At 45.4% G+C, this 18,092-nt stretch overlaps 1 protein-coding gene across 1 annotated transcript in view; it reads right to left on the reverse strand.

Annotated features, from left to right (window-relative positions):
* The window catches only part of LOC120987066, a 133,189-nt gene that overhangs the window by 85,971 nt on the left and 29,126 nt on the right, over positions 1–18,092 (reverse strand). The window contains exons 5-6 of the mRNA XM_040415703.1: positions 17,817–17,896; positions 11,206–11,271 (exon numbers count right to left, since the gene is read on the reverse strand). Of these exons, the coding sequence (XP_040271637.1) occupies positions 11,206–11,271; positions 17,817–17,896 (146 nt within the window). The remainder of the gene's footprint in view (positions 1–11,205; positions 11,272–17,816; positions 17,897–18,092) is intronic.

Consider the following 18,092-nt stretch of genomic DNA (forward strand, 5'->3'; position numbering starts at 1 on the left):
GGGGACAAACAGTACATGTTCGGTGTACTCCCCCAGGGGTTCCACAATAGTCCCATGTATTTTCACCAGGCCGTACTGAGTGTGTTTTCACGGCCGGAATGTCTTCTGCAATACATTGACGACTTGCTCTTGCACACAGAAACCATAGAAGAACACTTGGTTCTGTTGAAAGAGCTATTGGGACTCCTGGCCAGGTCAGGACTGAAGTTGAGTCCCCACAAGGCAAATTTGGCCAAATTTCTTTTGGAGCCAAAGAAAGCATGGCAGCCAGAGTGGAAGACATGGTAAAGTTACCTAGGCCAGGCACTCTACAGGATTTGAAAAATTTCCTGGGAGTCGCCAACTTCATGAGGGAGTTCATAGAGGATTTCGCTGCCAAAGCGAAACCTTTCTATGAACTCCTCCGAGGAGAAGAGCCTTCAATCAAAGGTTGGTCTGATGCACACGAAGAGGCCTTTTCTACTTTGAAAAGGGACCTCTCCTCTGCCCCTGTACTGGCCACTCCCCATCCTAAAGGGGAAATGGCAATACAGGCGCATGCAGGGACGGAGTCTATCTCAGCGGTCCTCCTACAGCAGATAGGGTCTGAAACTAGACCGCTGGGATACTTCTCCAGGTTACTTTCGCCCGTTGAACGAGGGTTCGATGAGTGTGCCAAACAACTGGCAGCCATACACTATGCCGTCAAAACCACCGAGCATATTGTAGGCTTTAGGCCCCTCACCTTGCAGACTCCACACTCTCCATTGGCCCTCTTGCTCCGTGATACACTCCCTGGAGTCTCCCAACAGAGATTCGGGTGGTGGATTATGGAACTCAGTGGCTGGAGTCTGCAGGTGAACCACAAAGCCAAGTATCTTCTGTCCCAGTTACTGAACCTGACTGGAACCGAACATGACTGTGGGAAACCAGCGCATATCAACGCGCCACAAATGTTCAGGACCGATAGACATCCAGAAGACAGAGTCATCTTTGTTGATGGCTCTCGATTCTACATGGATGGGACCTATGTCACAGGTTTTGCTGTGCTGGATGAGACCACAGGTACCCAGAGTCTCGTCAGGTTACCAGGTCACATGTCGGCACAGCGGGCAGAACTGAAGGCGGTCAAGGAAGCTCTGCTTCTTCAACCCCCAGGGAAACAAACTATGTATAGCGACAGTTCATATGTAGTTCGTTCTCTCGCCCTGCACCTGGACACATGGAAAAGATGAGGATTTGTGGACAGCCAAAACAAACCTCTGGCTCATGTGTCGGTCCTGAAGGAACTATGGGAATGGGGCATGGCACACAAGGCGGAAGCAGCCATCATTAAAATCCCTGCGCATCAGAAAGGGGACGAGCCTTTGACGCTAGGCAACAACAAGGCGGATGAATTGGCCAAACTAGCGGCAGTGTCTGGGATCCTTTGGGAAACAGGCACTGAGCCGCTACCAGCTTACTGGATTGCAGTTCGTACCAATCTCAAAAAAGGCCCGGTGTCATTTGAGGACGAACAAGCCAAAGATCCTCTTCTAATGACACACATCACCACCGCATCCCTGGTCAACACAACAAGAGGTCCTGTGTTAAGATACCGGTACACAGAAACTTCCTCTTCCCGTGGTTCCGCAGCATCTGCAAGCAGAGCTGACGAGATTGAACCATCAACTGTTTGGACACCTTGGCCGGAATAAACTCTTGTCTCTCCAGAGAGACAAATTATACAGGCCGGGAATGTCCAATACAGTAGAGGAAGTTACACAACAGTGCCTGGTATGTGCTCAGGTTAACCCAAGGGCGTCAGCCCTGAAGCCGGTGTTGCAGAGAGTTCCTCCTGCAGATGGTCCGTTGTCCGCAATACAAATTTAATTTATCGGACCTTTACCAACAGGAAGTCGTAACTGTCGTTACGCACCGGTGGTAGTGGATGTCTTCTCTAAATGGGTAGAAGCCATCTCCACGGTCAACGATTCGGCTACATCCACTGCCCGTGTTCTCTGGGAACAGGTTCTGTCACGATGGGGTATCCCCAGAGTGATAGAGTCAGACAAAGGAACCCATTTCACGGGTAAGGTAATGAAAGCACTTTGTGGTCTTTTAGACATAAAGCAAAGGTTTCATGTGCCTTACCACCCTCAGTCTGCGGGCATCGTGGAGCGGATGAACCGGACCATTAAGATACGACTTTCTAAAGCGCTACTGGAGAAAGGTTCCTCATGGGTAACCTCTCTACCAGCTGTGCTAGTGGGAATCCGAGCTACCAAGGCTACCAGTACCGGTATCACACCGTTTGAACTCATGACCGGAAGCAAAATGCCCCTATGCCTGCCCAATGAACCTCTAGTGTCGAGCCCATGAAGAACGCCATCGCTAGAGACATGTTTCTCCAACAGAACCTGAAAGAGTTATTGCCTCATGCAGCGATACGGCTGCACAAACCGTATCTACAGGGGGAGACACCGATGCCCTCTGTAGGAGAGCTGGTGATGGTAAAAATCTTCAGTCGGGCCGGTCCTTGGGACGCAAACTGGGAAGGACCCTATCAGGTCCTTAAAGTAATGGGTGAAACAATGCTCAAGGTGCAAAGGCCGATGACAACCAAGAAAAAATCACGTAGGCGGCAGGAAGTTTTGTGGATCCATATCGACCAGGCCAAGGCCACCCGAGCCTCCCCAACTCAATAACGTGTACTCGCTTAGAGTTGGGGGAGGGGTTGGTGGGTCGATGGAGGATCCATGTGTATTGATTACATATACATTGAATTGACAGATCACAGGAGGGAGACTCGCCAAGGTTCCGACTAGCCAGAAAAGATTTAGGGATCCTCTGAACATGGCACATCCTGGTTCTCGGCAACAAAACACCTCAAATAGGTCTCCAGGTTTTGGTTAGTGCGCTCTGTCTCACCATTCGACTAGGGATGAAAAGCTGAAGAGAAAGACAAAATCGGAGTGGGATCCTCCGAATCACTCTTCCCACGAAATCTTTGTGACAACACATCTGCCTTGACGTTTTTAACCCCAGGGCGAAAGGTGACCACAAAATTGAACCTAGTAAAAAACTGTGACCACCTAGCCTGTCTAGGATTCAGGCGCTTAGCAGACTGCAGGTAAGCCAAATTCTTGTGGTCAGTATATACCGTAATAGGATGAGTAGCCCCTTCCAAGCAGTGACGCCATTCTTCGAAGGCCAATTTAATATCCAGTAATTCTCCATCTCCTACATCATAATTTCTTTCAGCAGAGGAGAGTTTTTTGGAGAGAAAAAGCACACAGATGCCATTTTCTAGGGGATGTAGTGATCCAGCGCACCTGCCCACCGTCACTGCCAGATCGTATACCGCTGAAGAAGTCCGAAACGTACGGTACTTATGCAATGTGACTCAGATATATGGGCATCCACTGGATCATGTATGCAACATGAAATAATTGTGAATAATACATTTCACTAATCAATGGCAAATTGAACTAGCTGTGTGCAGCAATTTTTTCTACTACTAAATATTTTCTAGGGGATGGACCCTGCGACAGAACTGCTCCGACCCCCACTTCTGATGCCTCAACCTCCACGACGAATGGTTGAGACAAATCAGGTTGCATCAGAATGGGAGCAGACGCAAAACATTTCTTAATAGCAGAAAAGGCCTATAATGCCTCATCCGACCAGACAGTGAGGTCGGCGCCTTTTTTAGTCATATCTGTCAAAGGTTTTACAATGGTGGAATAATTCAAGATGAATTTTCTGTAGTAATTGGTAAAACCCAAAAACTGCATCAGAGCTTTCTGATTCTCAGGCCGGTCCCATTCCAGTACTGCCCGGACCTTTTCGGGGTCAATACGAAAACCAGAGTCAGAAAGCAGGTATCCTAAAAACTGTAGCTCCTGGACAGCAAATACACATTTTTCCAATTTTGCATACAATTTATTCTCCCGAAGGATCGACAACACCTGTCTCACGTGATCCTGATGGGTCTCCAAATCGGGTGAGTAAATTAGTATGTCATCAAGATAAATAACAAACCTTCCCACTAAATGATGGAAAATATTGACAAATCGCTGAAAGACCGCTGGTGCATTAATTAAACCAAAGGGCATGACAAGATTCTCGAAATGACATTCGGGTGTATTGAAGGCCGTTTTCCACTAATCTCCTTCCTTTATTCTGATCAAATTATAGGCTTCTCTTAAATCCAACTTGGAGAACACCTTGGCTCTGACAATTTGATCAAATAGATCAGAAATCAAAGGAAGGGGATACGGATCACGGACTGTAACAAGATTCAATTCCCGGAAATCCAAACACGGTCTAAGTGATTCGTCTTTCTTTTTTACAGCCACAGGGGACTTGGATGGCCTAATATGTCCCTTTGCCAAACTCTCGGCAATATACTTTCGCATAGCCTCTCTTTCGGGTTTGGAAAGGTTGTATAGCCGAGATTTTGGCAGTTTAGCTCCAGGGATGAGATTGACCGGACAATCATATTCTCGATGGGGGGGTGCAGCTCCTGAGCTCCACCCTCCGAGAATACGTCCGCAAAATCAGATAGAAGCACAGAGACAGTTGTCCATACAAAATTCACTCCAGCTACTGATTTGTCTTGTTCGCCAGTCAATAGTAGAGTTATGCTTTATTAACCATGGTAAACCTAGAACCATCGGAGCAGGCAAGCCCCTCATAACAAAACAAGAAATGGATTCAACATGTGAATCACCCACCCTTAACTGAATGTCATGAATGATATGAGTAAGACTCTTTTGTGAGAGAGGGGAGGAATCAATAGCAAACACTGGTATTACCTTTTCTAATGCGCTAGTTCTAAAACCAAAATTTGGGAGAAAATGAAAGTCAATAAGGTTTACCCCCGCACCACTGTCAACAAATACCTCAAAATCAAAATTTCCTGAGTCTAGCGCCACCATGGCAGGCAGGAGGAAACGGGTTTTGCAGGGAGAATGCATATTAGCTTGCTCAGACTCCCCATTCACACTACCAAGAGTCAGGGAGGTTTTTTCTTTCTCTTTATGTGAATACCTCTGTAGTTTTTCATTACCGTTTTGAGGTTTAAAGGGAGTCTGTCATCAGCATTTCACGTTTGAAACCCTTCCCATAGCTTTCAAGCATGCTTACAGTTAATAAAAACGTTACCTTTAGCGTAACGCCGCCCCTGGGCACTTGCGAGCCCTCATTTACATATGCTACAAAGATGTTTTTTGACGGTTTTATAAGTCCAGGATTGATGCTAAAGGTAACGTTTTTAATAACAGTAAGCATGCTTGAAAGCTATGGGAAGGGTTACAAACGTGAAATGCTGATGACAGACTCCCTTTAACAAAAGGACACGCATAAACAAAATGACCTTCTTTACCACAGTAGTAACATAGCTTATTCCGCTTCCTAAAGTTCCTATCACCTGAGCGAAAGGAAACCTGGCCCAACTGCATAGGCTCCTCTCCTGCCACAGATTCAAATGTCATATTTCCCTGGGAAATAGGTGGGGCGGATCCACTTTCAGACGGGACCCCCCGCTCGAGTGGAATCTTATACCTCTCTTTAAGACGTCTATCAAGCCGCACTGCCAAAGACATGGCCGTCTCCAATGAATCGGGATATTCATAAAGAAAAGGGCATCTTTCAACCTCTCAGATAGCCCCTGACAAAACTGACTCCGGAGTGCAGGATCATTCCACCCCGAGTCAGTTGCCCATCTTCTAAATTCTGCACAATACGACTCCGCAGTACGTTCTCCCTGTAACAAACTGTGCAACTTAGATTCAGCCATAGAGACCTGGTCTGGGTCATCATAAATCAAGCCCAAGGCTCTAAAAAATTCAGCCACCGACCTGTCACGGATGGTGTACAGGAAACAAGACAATGCAATACAATTAATGACTCACTGGATCCACAACTAAGGAACAAAAGGGAGACCCCTACATGAGACCTGCCACTCTCCCTAATTGCTCAGCCTATGCGAACACCCCAAAGGTGGATGGGCGCATATCCACGTACCTCGGCTATCTAATACCTGAAGACCCTACAATAGTGAGGGGACACGACCACCGGCTCCCTACACAAGACACGGAGGGAGTCAGGGTCACCTGAAAATCCAGCAGACAGAAAATCACAAATAAAGGAACAGCACTTATCTTGCAGAGGACTGAGGAATAGAAACAGCATGCACACACACTCCAGGAAGTTGTATAAGCCGCACACTACTGCATTATGGGGAGGAACTTAAAGGGAAGCAATCAGTCCAACTGCATGACAGCTGAGATAGACTAACGAGATGAGGAACTTAACCAAAACAAAGAAACTCAAGGAGGAGGATCTGGAAAGCTCCTGTCAGAGCTTCTCAGCTGTCTGGTTGTGACACGACCGGAGGGGTGGTGATCCGGTCGGCAGAGAAAAAGCCCAGGACTGCGCGTCCCCTTTGAGCAGAGATATAATGATCCCCACTCTTTGATTCCCGTCACCAGATGACATCGGCCACAGACGAAAATACAACCTGCAGAACTCCCTGAACCGAATAAAGTCATCACCTCCCCCTGAAAACCTATCCGGGAGAGCGACTTTAGGCTCTAAGCAGACCTGATTTCCTCCAACGGCGCCAGACGCCAGAGCATTCTGACACCGTGCAACAGAACTGCGGAGATCAGCAACCTCCAGCGATAATCCCTGCATGCGATCAACCAAAGGATCCATAGCCTCCATTTCGAAAACAACAGGGAAATTACAGTTTTGCGGCGGATTATAATGTCACGGTAGGTAAGTAGGGAAATAACCAAACACAGGGACAAAAACCAGAACAATTTACTAGGCCCAAAAGCTAGGAGAAAAGGGTCACCTCCTAGCGATCCCTATACTGCTGTGCACATGTGCATACCCTTATGGTGCATATGCACATGCCCTCGTGCCTAAGTCTATATACCCTGGGAAAACCCTGGACAGTAGGGAAAGGGGAAGAGGCGACCTGCTTCTTCAAACAGGAAGAAGCAAGCGTCTCCCTAGAGGCCTAGATAAAAGACACCAGGGGAAGAAACAGAGAGGACTTATCTTGAGCTGAGCTGGAGCAGACGATCCACAACACATCCAAAGCACAGGAATGAACTATAACCTGCACAGGTCACTGGGAGAAGGAGGAATAAATAGCCTCACTAACAATCAATCCAGTACACCTCAGGGAAGGTGGATCCTGCTCAAACCCAAACCAAAACAAAGAGAAGAGTCAGACATGTGCAGCCAGCCTGGCAGATCTCAGCACATTCACAGGGCAAGGCGTGACACATCCCATCTGAAATACTTGGTACAGGGGTATTGGTGTTGGTACCAAAGGCAAAATATGTCTTATGCAATTTATGGGACTAGGGATGGAGTAGAGTTAACACTCCTGTTTTCTGAGATTTCTGAGTTGTGTTATCTAATCTAAGGAAACACCTTCAATTGCTTTTTAATGGCTTTTGTTTCAATATAATGCGATGAGTTAAGAAATTTGAGTTAAGAGCTGGAGTGCTAACCCTGCTACATCTGTAATTGCACCGAGAGAGGAGAACTCCTCCCCGGAGCGTATTGCACCCATAGTCCCGTCCTAGGTTTAGACGTCGCAGAGCAGCAAGGAAGGACACCGATCACCCCAGAGAAGAGACTCGACATCCGCCCTGACGTTCCAGTGAGACTCCAGAAGATTCCTCTTGGCTTTAGGATAGAACTCAAGCATCTCCTGCTAGACTTCAGCCAATAGGACGAAATACTTCAGAATCTTTGAGAGACAGAGAAACAGGCCACCATTCAACTATCGCATGACAAGAACAAAATAACTGTGATCGCTACTGCCTTAGACAAGGACTCCAAGGTTTCCTGGTGGGAAAGTCTGTTTGGCTACAGTCCGAAGGCAACATCCTTCTTCAACCTATTGATACACCCAGTGATAGTTCTTCTGGTTCTGGTTATCATCATGTACATTGGACTGTGTCTAATTTACAGGAGGGTCAAGAGACTTGTGGACCAACTAAATAGGAACCAGACAGAACTTCACAAAGTTAAATCGTAGGAGGCTCAGGACATAGCTCCAGGGATCTTATGGACACACTGTTTCTTATGAGGATACAGGATGAAAATCCAAAGCCATCCTGAAACCCCATGGTGTGGTGTGTGTCTGTGTGTGTATATATATATATATTGTAGGAGAGTACCTGGGGTGGTCGTAAACGGGAGGTACGTGCCAGCGGGGGTCCTGGCCCCGCTGGAGTAAGAGCCGGAAAAGTGCATTTTTGCAGCGGTTACGCTGTTAACAACGGATCCGGGCCGGCTTTTATTGGGAGCAGGCAGATATGCGGGCGGGTGCCTGTCTCCCCACGGTCCAGGCCAGGTTTTGCAGGGAAGGGTTAAAACCTGACCAGCAACGAGGGTGTGGTGCACAGTGTGGAGCTTGTGGGTTCTCTGGCTGTGAGAGTGAGGAGTGGAGGTGAGCTGGGCTGCGTGCTGAGGCCTGTAAAGGAGTGTGCAGGGACCCGCAGCTGAATCCAGAAGGGATCCATGTCCTGTGGCTAGGAGCCGGACCGATGGACTTACTTCACCAAGGAGAAAAGGTGACATTACTCCTGGCTTTAAATAGACTTTTTGCTGTGTGTGACCACCCTCCCTATGAACTGCACCGTCTTTCACGAATATGCACCGTGTGAATAAACAAAGCATTGTGTTTTACACCAAGACCGGTCTGTGTTGCCTCTATACTGCACTCGCTACCACTGCCTACCAGAGCGGGTCCCCACAATATATATATATATATTGTATTAGGTTTTACTATGAGGGTTCGGGATGTAATCCAATGTCCTCCTGAAGCCCCATAGTATTGTACATTTATTGATTTAGTATGTTTGTCGATTGTGTACCCATCGACACTCTAGGTACAAATGTCCTGTATTCCAACCCCTGATATTGTGTTTTTAACCCCTTGTACCCCGTAGGGACAGTGAGTAGCCAGGCGGGTGGGTTGCTGAGATATGTATGTAACTGTAATTGTAGTTAGATTCTAGGGAGGATTTGGGATTGTGTTAGTGTAGTTAGGACTGTATTGTATTGTTATAGTGTGATTATATACAGGTGAAACTCAAAAAATTTGAATATCGTGCAAAGTTTATTTATTTAAGTAATGCAACTTAAAAGGTGAAACTAACATATGAGATAGACTCATTACATGCAAAGTGAGATATTTCAAGCCTTTATTTGGTATAATTTGGATAAATATGGCTTACAGTTTATGAAACTCCAAAGTCACAATTTTGAGGTACCCTTTGCTCAGGGGGTATGGATTAGGGCTGCACGATATGGGAATTTTGTGCGATTGCAATTAGGGCCCTAAAAATTGCGATAACGATATGCAATGCGATATTTTAAGGGAATTGTGCTAGAGGTCTATTTGCTTGGATTTTCCCATATAAGCCGCTGACGCGGCTGGGTATGACATAGTTATGGGGGATCTGTGGATGACGCTGTGTTGTGGGGGATCTGTGGATGACGCTGTGTTGTGGGGGATCTGTGGATGACGCTGTGTTGTGGGGGATCTGTGGATGACGCTGTGTTGTGGGGGATCTGTGGATGACGCTGTGTTGTGGGGGATCTGTGGATGACGCTGTGTTGTGGGGGATCTGTGGATGACGCTGTGTTGTGGGGGATCTGTGGAGGACGCTGTGTTGTGGGGGATCTGTGGAGGACGCTGTGTTGTGGGGGATCTGTGGAGGGCGCTGTTATGGGGTGGATCTGTGGAGGACGCTGTTATAGGGGGGGATCTGTGGAGGACGCTGTTATGGGGTGGATCTGTGGAGGACGCTGTTATAGGGGGGATCTGTGGAGGACGCTGTTATGGGGTGGATCTGTGGAGGACGCTGTTATGGGGTGGATCTGTGGAGGACGCTGTTATGTGGGGGATCTGTGGAGGACGCTGTTATGTGGGGGATCTGTGGAGGACGCTGTTATGTGGGGGATCTGTGGAGGACGCTGTTATGTGGGGGATCTGTGGAGGACGCTGTTATGTGGGGGATCTGTGGAGGACGCTGTTATGTGGGGGATCTGTGGAGGACGCTGTTATGGGGGATCTGTGGAGGACGCTGTTTGGGGGATCTGTGTGCTATGACACATAGGGCCATGAGGGGGGGCAGCATAAGACATATAGCATTTTATGCTGGTCCCCCTCATGGCCCTATGTGTCCCCTCATGTGTCCTAAACTGCGCACATAACTGGCTTTGTGTGTAAAGTATTTTACTAGTGTGTAAAACAATCTCTCTCCTATTGATAACATGGCCAGCCTCTGTACTCACTGTCACTATGAATGCACTACAGCGAGCAGCAGCGAGCTGGCCGGCCGGCGCGTGACTGACGTCACTTAGTAACGCTCCTCCCACCTCAGGAAGCAGGAGCGTTACTAAGTGCCGATTATCGCAATTCGATTATTTTTTCGATTTATCGTGCAGCCCTAGTATGGATTAATTAGCTGACTAGAGGGTGACACTTTGAGCCTAGAATACTGAACCTTTTCACAAAATTCTAATTTTAAGCTGCATTAATGCAATTCTTTTTAATTTGCATTCTTGAAATAAATGGACTTTTGCACGATATTCTAATTTTTCGAGTTTCACCTGTATATTACTGTGTGCTACTATAAATATATATATCTATTCCATTGACATAGATATATATATATATATATATATATATATATATAATTATAAGCAATAATTAGACTGTAGACATGTAGTGTGTTAATACCTTTTTATTTAAGCACAGCGTGTAGTCTTTTTGTTGTATTAGGCGCCTCAGGTAGTTCAGTATAGAGTAAGGCAATTGAGCAAATTGTATTCAGTATTTAAGGTATAAATAGGTGGAGGCATCAATAGACGACTCACGCCTATTTATGAATATTAATTATTGGTATTATCCAAAATATTAATAATTAATATTTCCCTTAACAATTGATATCTGTCAAATGACAAATACGACAGAGCACTGGGGCTTCTGTTATATACAGAGCGTGGGATGACGCATATATAAAAGGAAATGAGCATATTGCTCAAACTGCATATTCAATTCTGCAACAAAATGGTGCCAAAAAATGGGAATAAACATAGAAGCCAAAAGGTGTTATGAAGGTATAAATACTCGAGATATACAAATATATACAATACGTCACCACGAATAAAATATGGTCACACAAAGTCTGCACAGATACTTACCAGGCCAGATTGTGCGCCGTTCATTTTACTGAATTCTTGCACCAATGACAAACATGCTTCATTTAACTGCAAAACAAGTCAGCGATTATTGAATACTGCATTGCTAATGGCTCTTGACCTTCAAAAACAACTACAGTACCTACAATAATGAGATCTTCTGCCTTGGACTGTTTTTATTCAACCTTGACATATCCTGACAGACTAAGGTGAGGTAAGCACAACAACAGAAACAACTGAAAATGAAAAGCAGCAACATACTGTACTATACTACTGTATACTGTAAATCTTGGCACACCATGGACTAAAGAGGAAAAATCGGGTACAAAAAAATCTAGAGCAGCCAGCCCCAGAAATCACATGAGACCACATCTTAAATTTTTTAATGAAAACTGTAATCTGATTGGTTGCTACTGCCAGCCGCTTCATTTCTAGTGTGCACTGTTATTAGCTCTCGTAATACATCATGCATAAGAAAAGGATGCATCTGGCTATCCAAATATACAGTCCTGGTCAAAAGTTTAAGACCACTTGAAAAATGGCAAAAAATCATATTTAGCATGGCTGGATCTTAACAAGGTTCCAAGTAGAGCTTCAACATGCAACAAGAAGAAATGGGAGTGAGACAAAACATTTTTTGAGCATTCAATTTAATGAAAACAACGAATAAACTGAAACAGGCTGTTTTTCAGCTGATCAAAGGTTTAGGACCACATGCCTTTAAAAGGCCAAATCTGTGCAAAGATGTGGATTCATTGTCATTTTCTGTCAGGTAGTCACACGTTGTGATGGCAAAGGCAAAAAAACTCTCCATTTTTGAACGTGGTCGGGTTGTTGAACTGCATAAGCAGGGTCTCTCACAGCGCGCCATCGCTGCTGAGGTGGGACGCAGTAAGACAGTCATTTGGAATTTCTTAAAGGGTTTCTACCGCTTCGTTTTCACATAATTAGCTTTCAGACACTAGCGATCCGCTAGTGTCTGCTCTACCAAACAATCCTAATATAAGAGCTTTTTGGGCAGCCGTTTCGCTAAAAAAACTAACTTATATTGATATGCTAATGAGCCTCTAGGTGCTATGGGGGCGTCATTAGCACCTAGAGGCTCGGTCTACCTTCACAAAATGCCGCCGCCCAGTGCGTCCCTCCAGCCCGCCCATCTCCTCCGGAATGCGATCCCCCCTGTGAGCCAGCAGACGAATTCTCGTGCATGCGCCGTGCGCGTTTGTATTCGGCGCAGTTAATGTCTGACCGCTTTCTGCACAGACATCTCCACTGCGCCTGTTCCTCGGAGCACTATGACGTCATCGGCGCAGGCGCAGTGGAGATGTCTGAGCAGGGAGCGGTCAGACATTCACTGCGCATGCGCCGAATACAGACGCGCGTGGCGCATGCACGAGAATTCGTCCGCTGGCTCACAGGGAGGATCGCATTCCGGAGGAGATGGGCGGGCTGGAGGGACACGCTGGGCGGCGGCATTTTGTGAAGGTAGACCGAGCCTCTAGCTGCTAATGACGCCCCCATAGCACCTAGAGGCTCATTAGCATATCAATATAAGTTAGTTTTTTAGCGAAACGGCTGCACAAAAAGCTATTATATTAGGATTGTTTGGTAGAGCAGACACTAGCGGATCGCTAGTGTCTGAAAGCTAATTATGTGAAAACGAAGTGGTAGAAACCCTTTAAATGATCCTGAGGGTTATGGAACAAAAAAGTCAAGTGGAAGACCCAAAAAAATGTCATCAGCACTGAGCCGGAGGATCCAATTGGCTGTCCGTCAAGACACTGAACGATCCTCGACCCAAATTAAGGCCCTTACTGGTGCTGACTGCAGCCCCATAACCATCAGACAGCATCTGAGACTGAAGGGCTTCAAAAACAAAAAACGACTTCAAAGACCTTGTCTCCTTGAACGCCACAGAACTGCTCGTTTGGACTTTGCAAGAGAGCACCAAACATGGGACATACAAATGTGGAAGAAAGTTTTATTCTCTGATGATAAAAAATGTAACCTTGATGGTCCTGATGGATTCCAACGTTACTGCCATGACAAGCAGATCCCACCTGAGATGTTTTCTACGCGCCACAGTGGAGGGGGCGCCATAATGGTCTGGGGTGCTTTTTCCTTCAGTGGAACAATGGAGCTTCAGGAAGTGCAGGGGCGTCAAACGGCCGCTGGCTATGTCCAGATGTTGCAGAGAGCATTCCTCATGACTGAGGGCCCTCGTCTGTGTGGTAACGACTGGGTTTTTCAACAGGACAACGCTACAGTACAAAATGCCCGCAGGACAAGGGACTTCTTCCAGGAGAATAACATCACTCTTTTGGCCCATCCTGCGTGTTCCCCTGATCAAAATCCAATTGAGAACCTTTGGGGATGGAGGGCAAGGGAAGTTTACAAAAATGGACAACAGTTCCAGACAGTAGATGGCCTTTGTGCGGCCGTCTTCATCACTTGGAGAAATGTTCCCACTCACCTCATGGAAACGCTTGCATCAAGCATGCCAAAACAAATTTTTGAAGTGATAAACAATAACGGCGGAGCTACTCATTACTGAGTTCATGTTTGGAAGTTGGATTTCTGTTTTGGGGGGGTTTAGTTTTTTTTTTTTGGAGGTTTGGTCCTAAACTTTTGATCAGCTGAAAAACAGCCTGTTTCGGTTTATTCGTTGTTTTCATTAAATTGAATGCTCCAAAAATGTTTCGTCTCACTCCCATTTCTTCTTGTTTCATGTTGAAGCTCTACCTGGAACCTTGTTAAGATCCAGCCATGCTAAATATGATTTTTTGCCATTTTTCAAGTGGTCTTAAACTTTTGATCAGGACTGTATCTACTATCAGCCTGTATCTAGTAGGATAAGGCTACTTTCACACCAGTGTATTTGCTGGATCCGGCAAGGCTTAGCAATAACTCTTCCGTTACTGATAATACAACCATCTGCATCCGTTATGAACAGATCCGGTTGTATTATCTGTAACATAGCCAAGACGGATCAGTCATGAACTCCATTGAAAGTCAATGGGGGACGGATCAGTTTTCTATTGTGTCAGAGAAAACGGATCAGTCCCTATTGATTTGCATTGTGGGTCATGACGGATCCGTCTTGCTTCGCATCCCATGATGGAAAGAAAACCGCAGCTTGCTGTGGTTTGCTCTCCGGTCTGGGAACGCAACCAAATGGAACGGAATGCATTTTGGAGCATTCCGTTCTGTTCAGTTACGTTTTGTCCCCACTGACAATGAATGGGGACAAAACGGAAGCGTTTTTTTTCCGGTATTGAGACCATATGACGGATCTCAATACCGGAAAATAGAAACGCTAGTGTGAAAGTAGCCTAATTCAAGAAAGATACCATGTGGTCCCTATAAAGAGCCTTTCCCGTTTGCATCAACATCCTTTATGGGGTTCGTTTATACAGTATTCCCTATGTGGTAAAACTGACCTGTTCCCTCCATTCTCCAGGTCAGTATGATTACAGTGATACCACATTTATATAGTTTTCCTTGTGTTTTAACACAAAAAAATAAAAACTTTGTAAAAAAACATTTTTTGTTTGCATCCCCATGTTCTGACCCCCATAACTTTTTTTATATTGTCATCTCTGGAGCTGTGTGAGGACTAATTTTTTGCAGGATGATCTGTAGTTTTTATTGATACCATTTGGGAGGCGAAGCGATGAAAAAAACTGCAGAATGGATCATTTTGATATTTATTTATTTTTTCGTTTTCCAGTACGGCATTCACAGTACAGGATAAATACGTTTATATTTTAATAGTTTGGGCGTTTTGGGGTGTGGAAGTGCATATGATCTTTAATTTTTTCATTGTTTATTTATTCTTATAATGAGGAAATGGAGGTGATTATATTTTTTCTATCTTTTATTTCTTTTACTTCCTTTTATAAGCCCCCCTAGGGGGACTGAATATGCGATCTTCAGATTGCTTCTTCTTTAGGCCTCTTTTACACAAATGTTTTTTTTTTTCCGTTTCCGTTCCGTTTTTTGCGCTCCATATGGTTCTGCAAAAAAAATGAAATGTACTCCGTATGCATTCCGTTTCCGTATTTCCGTTTCGTTGAAAGATAGAACATGTCCTATTATTGCCCGCAAATCACGTTCCGTGGCTCCGTTTAAGTCAATGGGTCCGCAAAAAAAACGGAACACATACAGAAATGCATCCGTATGTCTTCCGTATCCGTTCCGTTTTTGCGGAACCATCTATTGAAAATTTTATGTCCAGCCCAATTTTTTCTATGTAATTACTGTATACTGTATATGCCATAAAACGGAACAGCAACGGAAACAAAAAACAGAACGGATCCTTGAAAAACAGAAAACACTGAAAAAGCCATACGGTCGTGTGAAAGAGGCCTTACACTGCAATAAATTAGCATTGCAGTATATAGCAGATTCACTCTTTTCTTAGGGAGGCCAGCTACCTGCAGGCCTCCATAAGAAGTACAGCTTTAGGCCTCATGCACACGAACTTATTTTCATTCCGTGTCCGTTCCGTTCTTTTTTGCGGACCGTATACGGAACCATTCATTTCAATGGGTCCGCAAAAAAAATGGAAGGTACTCTGTGTGCATTCCATTTCTGTATGTCCGTATTTCCGTTCCTCAAAAAAATAGAACATGTCCTATTATTGTCAACATTACGGACAAGGATAGTATTGTTCTATTAGGGGTCAGCTGTTCCGTTCCGCAAAATACAGAATGCACACGGACGTCATCCGTATTTCTTGAGGATCCGTTTTTTGTGCATGAGGCCTTAATGGCATGGAATTCTTCAGAGACGCATAATATTAAGGGCTCATGCCCACGAACGTAAGGGCTCCATGCCTGTGCTGTGGACCTCATACGGTGGTTCTGCAATACACGGGTCACTAGCCGTGTGCATTCTGCATTATGGATGCGGACCCATTGACTTGAATGGGTCCGCAAATCCGGAGATGCAGTGCGGAAGCACGGATCGGAACCCCACGGAAGCACTACGGAGTGCATGCCCTACTTTTTTGCGGTGCGGCCCGTCAGATGCGGATCGCGGACCCCAATCAAGTGAATGGGTCCGCGATCTGCATGCGGCTGCCCCACGGTTGGTCCGCAGCACGGGCACGGAGCCCTTACGCTCGTGGGCATGAGCCCTAACACGAATGAACGGCTTTCCTGATCTCAGTGCAGGGAAGCCGTTTGGGCCTCAGGGTTGTCACGCTACCAAAATTTTGATTCGGTTTTGATACCATAAAAAAGTATTGCGATACTCGATACCATTCTCGATACCACGCCCCCCAAAAAAATAAAACGCGTGCATTCCGCATTTTATGGAACGTCTGGCCCACAATCAAACAGTCCTATCCTTTTTTTTATATTTTAATAGTTTGGACTTTTCGGACATGGCGATATGTAATATGTTTATTTATTGTTTATATATTTTATATGTAAAATTGGGAAAGGGGGGATTTAAACTTAATATTTTGGTGTTTGTTTGCTTTAAAACATTTTTTTTTTTACTTTTATTTACTAACTATTAGCCCCGTTATGGGCTAGAACCCTTGTCCTATTCACCCTAATAGAGCACTATTAGGGTGAATAGGACTTCACACTCTCCCTGCTGCCTTGTGCACATGGCAGCAGGGAGCTTACCATGGCAGCCAGGGCTTCAGTAGCATCCTGGCTGCAATGGTAACCAAATGGATCCCTGCAAATACACTGCTGGGGCTCCAATCGGAACTGCCACTGCCACCAATGAGGGGGAGGGATGGCCACAGCCACCAATGACTAACACTGGGGGGGGGGGGGGTCGGGGGGGGCCGCACTGCGCCACCAATGAAGATAACTCATCTATTAATTCAAATACAGGAGGCGGGTGCCAGCTGCAGAATCACATAGCAGGCACCCGACCTCTATGACAGGGAGCTGCGATCAGTGGCAGTTAACCCCCCCTGTCATAGAGGTTGGGTGCCGGCTATATGATTCTGCAGCCGGCACCCGCCCCCTGTATTTGAATTAATGGGTGAGTTATATTCATTGGTGGCACAGTGGCCACACCCCCTCCCATCCTCCTCCCCTCTGTCTTGTCATTGGCAGCAGCGGCACAGGGGGGAGGGATAGTGACTCCTTCTCCCCTGTGCTGCTGAGGAGAACATGCTCGCCATGTTTTCTGATACTAGGCTGTGCAAGAATTTTTTTCTGGCTAAAAAGTGCGTCTTGTAAAGCGAAACATACGTAAACTAGCTGGGCGTTGTTAGGGAGTTGTGACAGATAAAGAGAAGTGCATCTCGATACAGGATCAGGACATGCTACATTCAGGATGTGAACCACCCAGAGTGATTTGTATACATGATTAAAATGGGTCGGGAGAGTCCAAATTAAAAATTAGGATGAGGTAAGAAATTACATGAGCATATCTGTTAAAGACCAGAGTGATGAAGGAAAATCCCTTTAAGGGAATTAGCCTGGAGAGTCATGTCACTTACATAAAGAATGCACTTTGTAGCCACACTCAGACTGAGCTTGTGTTCCTTAGTGCATCTAATAGTCATATTTATAGTAGATTTGCAGTCATCACTGAACTAGATTACAAGCCATTAGACAAAAATATTAATATTATTACTTCACCTTTTCTTTTATAGCGCAGGTGACTTCCTCAATGCGTTGAGTCATTTTATCATTACTAATGTATCCAGCTTTAGTATTCGCTGAAAAATAAATCATGTGTTAAAATAAATAATGACCACGAAATGCAATTATTTAAATTCCATTTCAATTTGCAATCATGAATTTCAGTTCACCACAATGCTGCGCAGAGCGAGCTGTGGTAGGTAATAAATGTTCATGGGAACAGTCACTCCTGATCACTGACGATCATTAGCTGCACTTACATGCAGCAATAAT

Source organism: Bufo bufo, chromosome 1, assembly GCF_905171765.1.
Source record: "Bufo bufo chromosome 1, aBufBuf1.1, whole genome shotgun sequence".
NCBI classification, from domain to species: domain Eukaryota; kingdom Metazoa; phylum Chordata; class Amphibia; order Anura; family Bufonidae; genus Bufo; species Bufo bufo.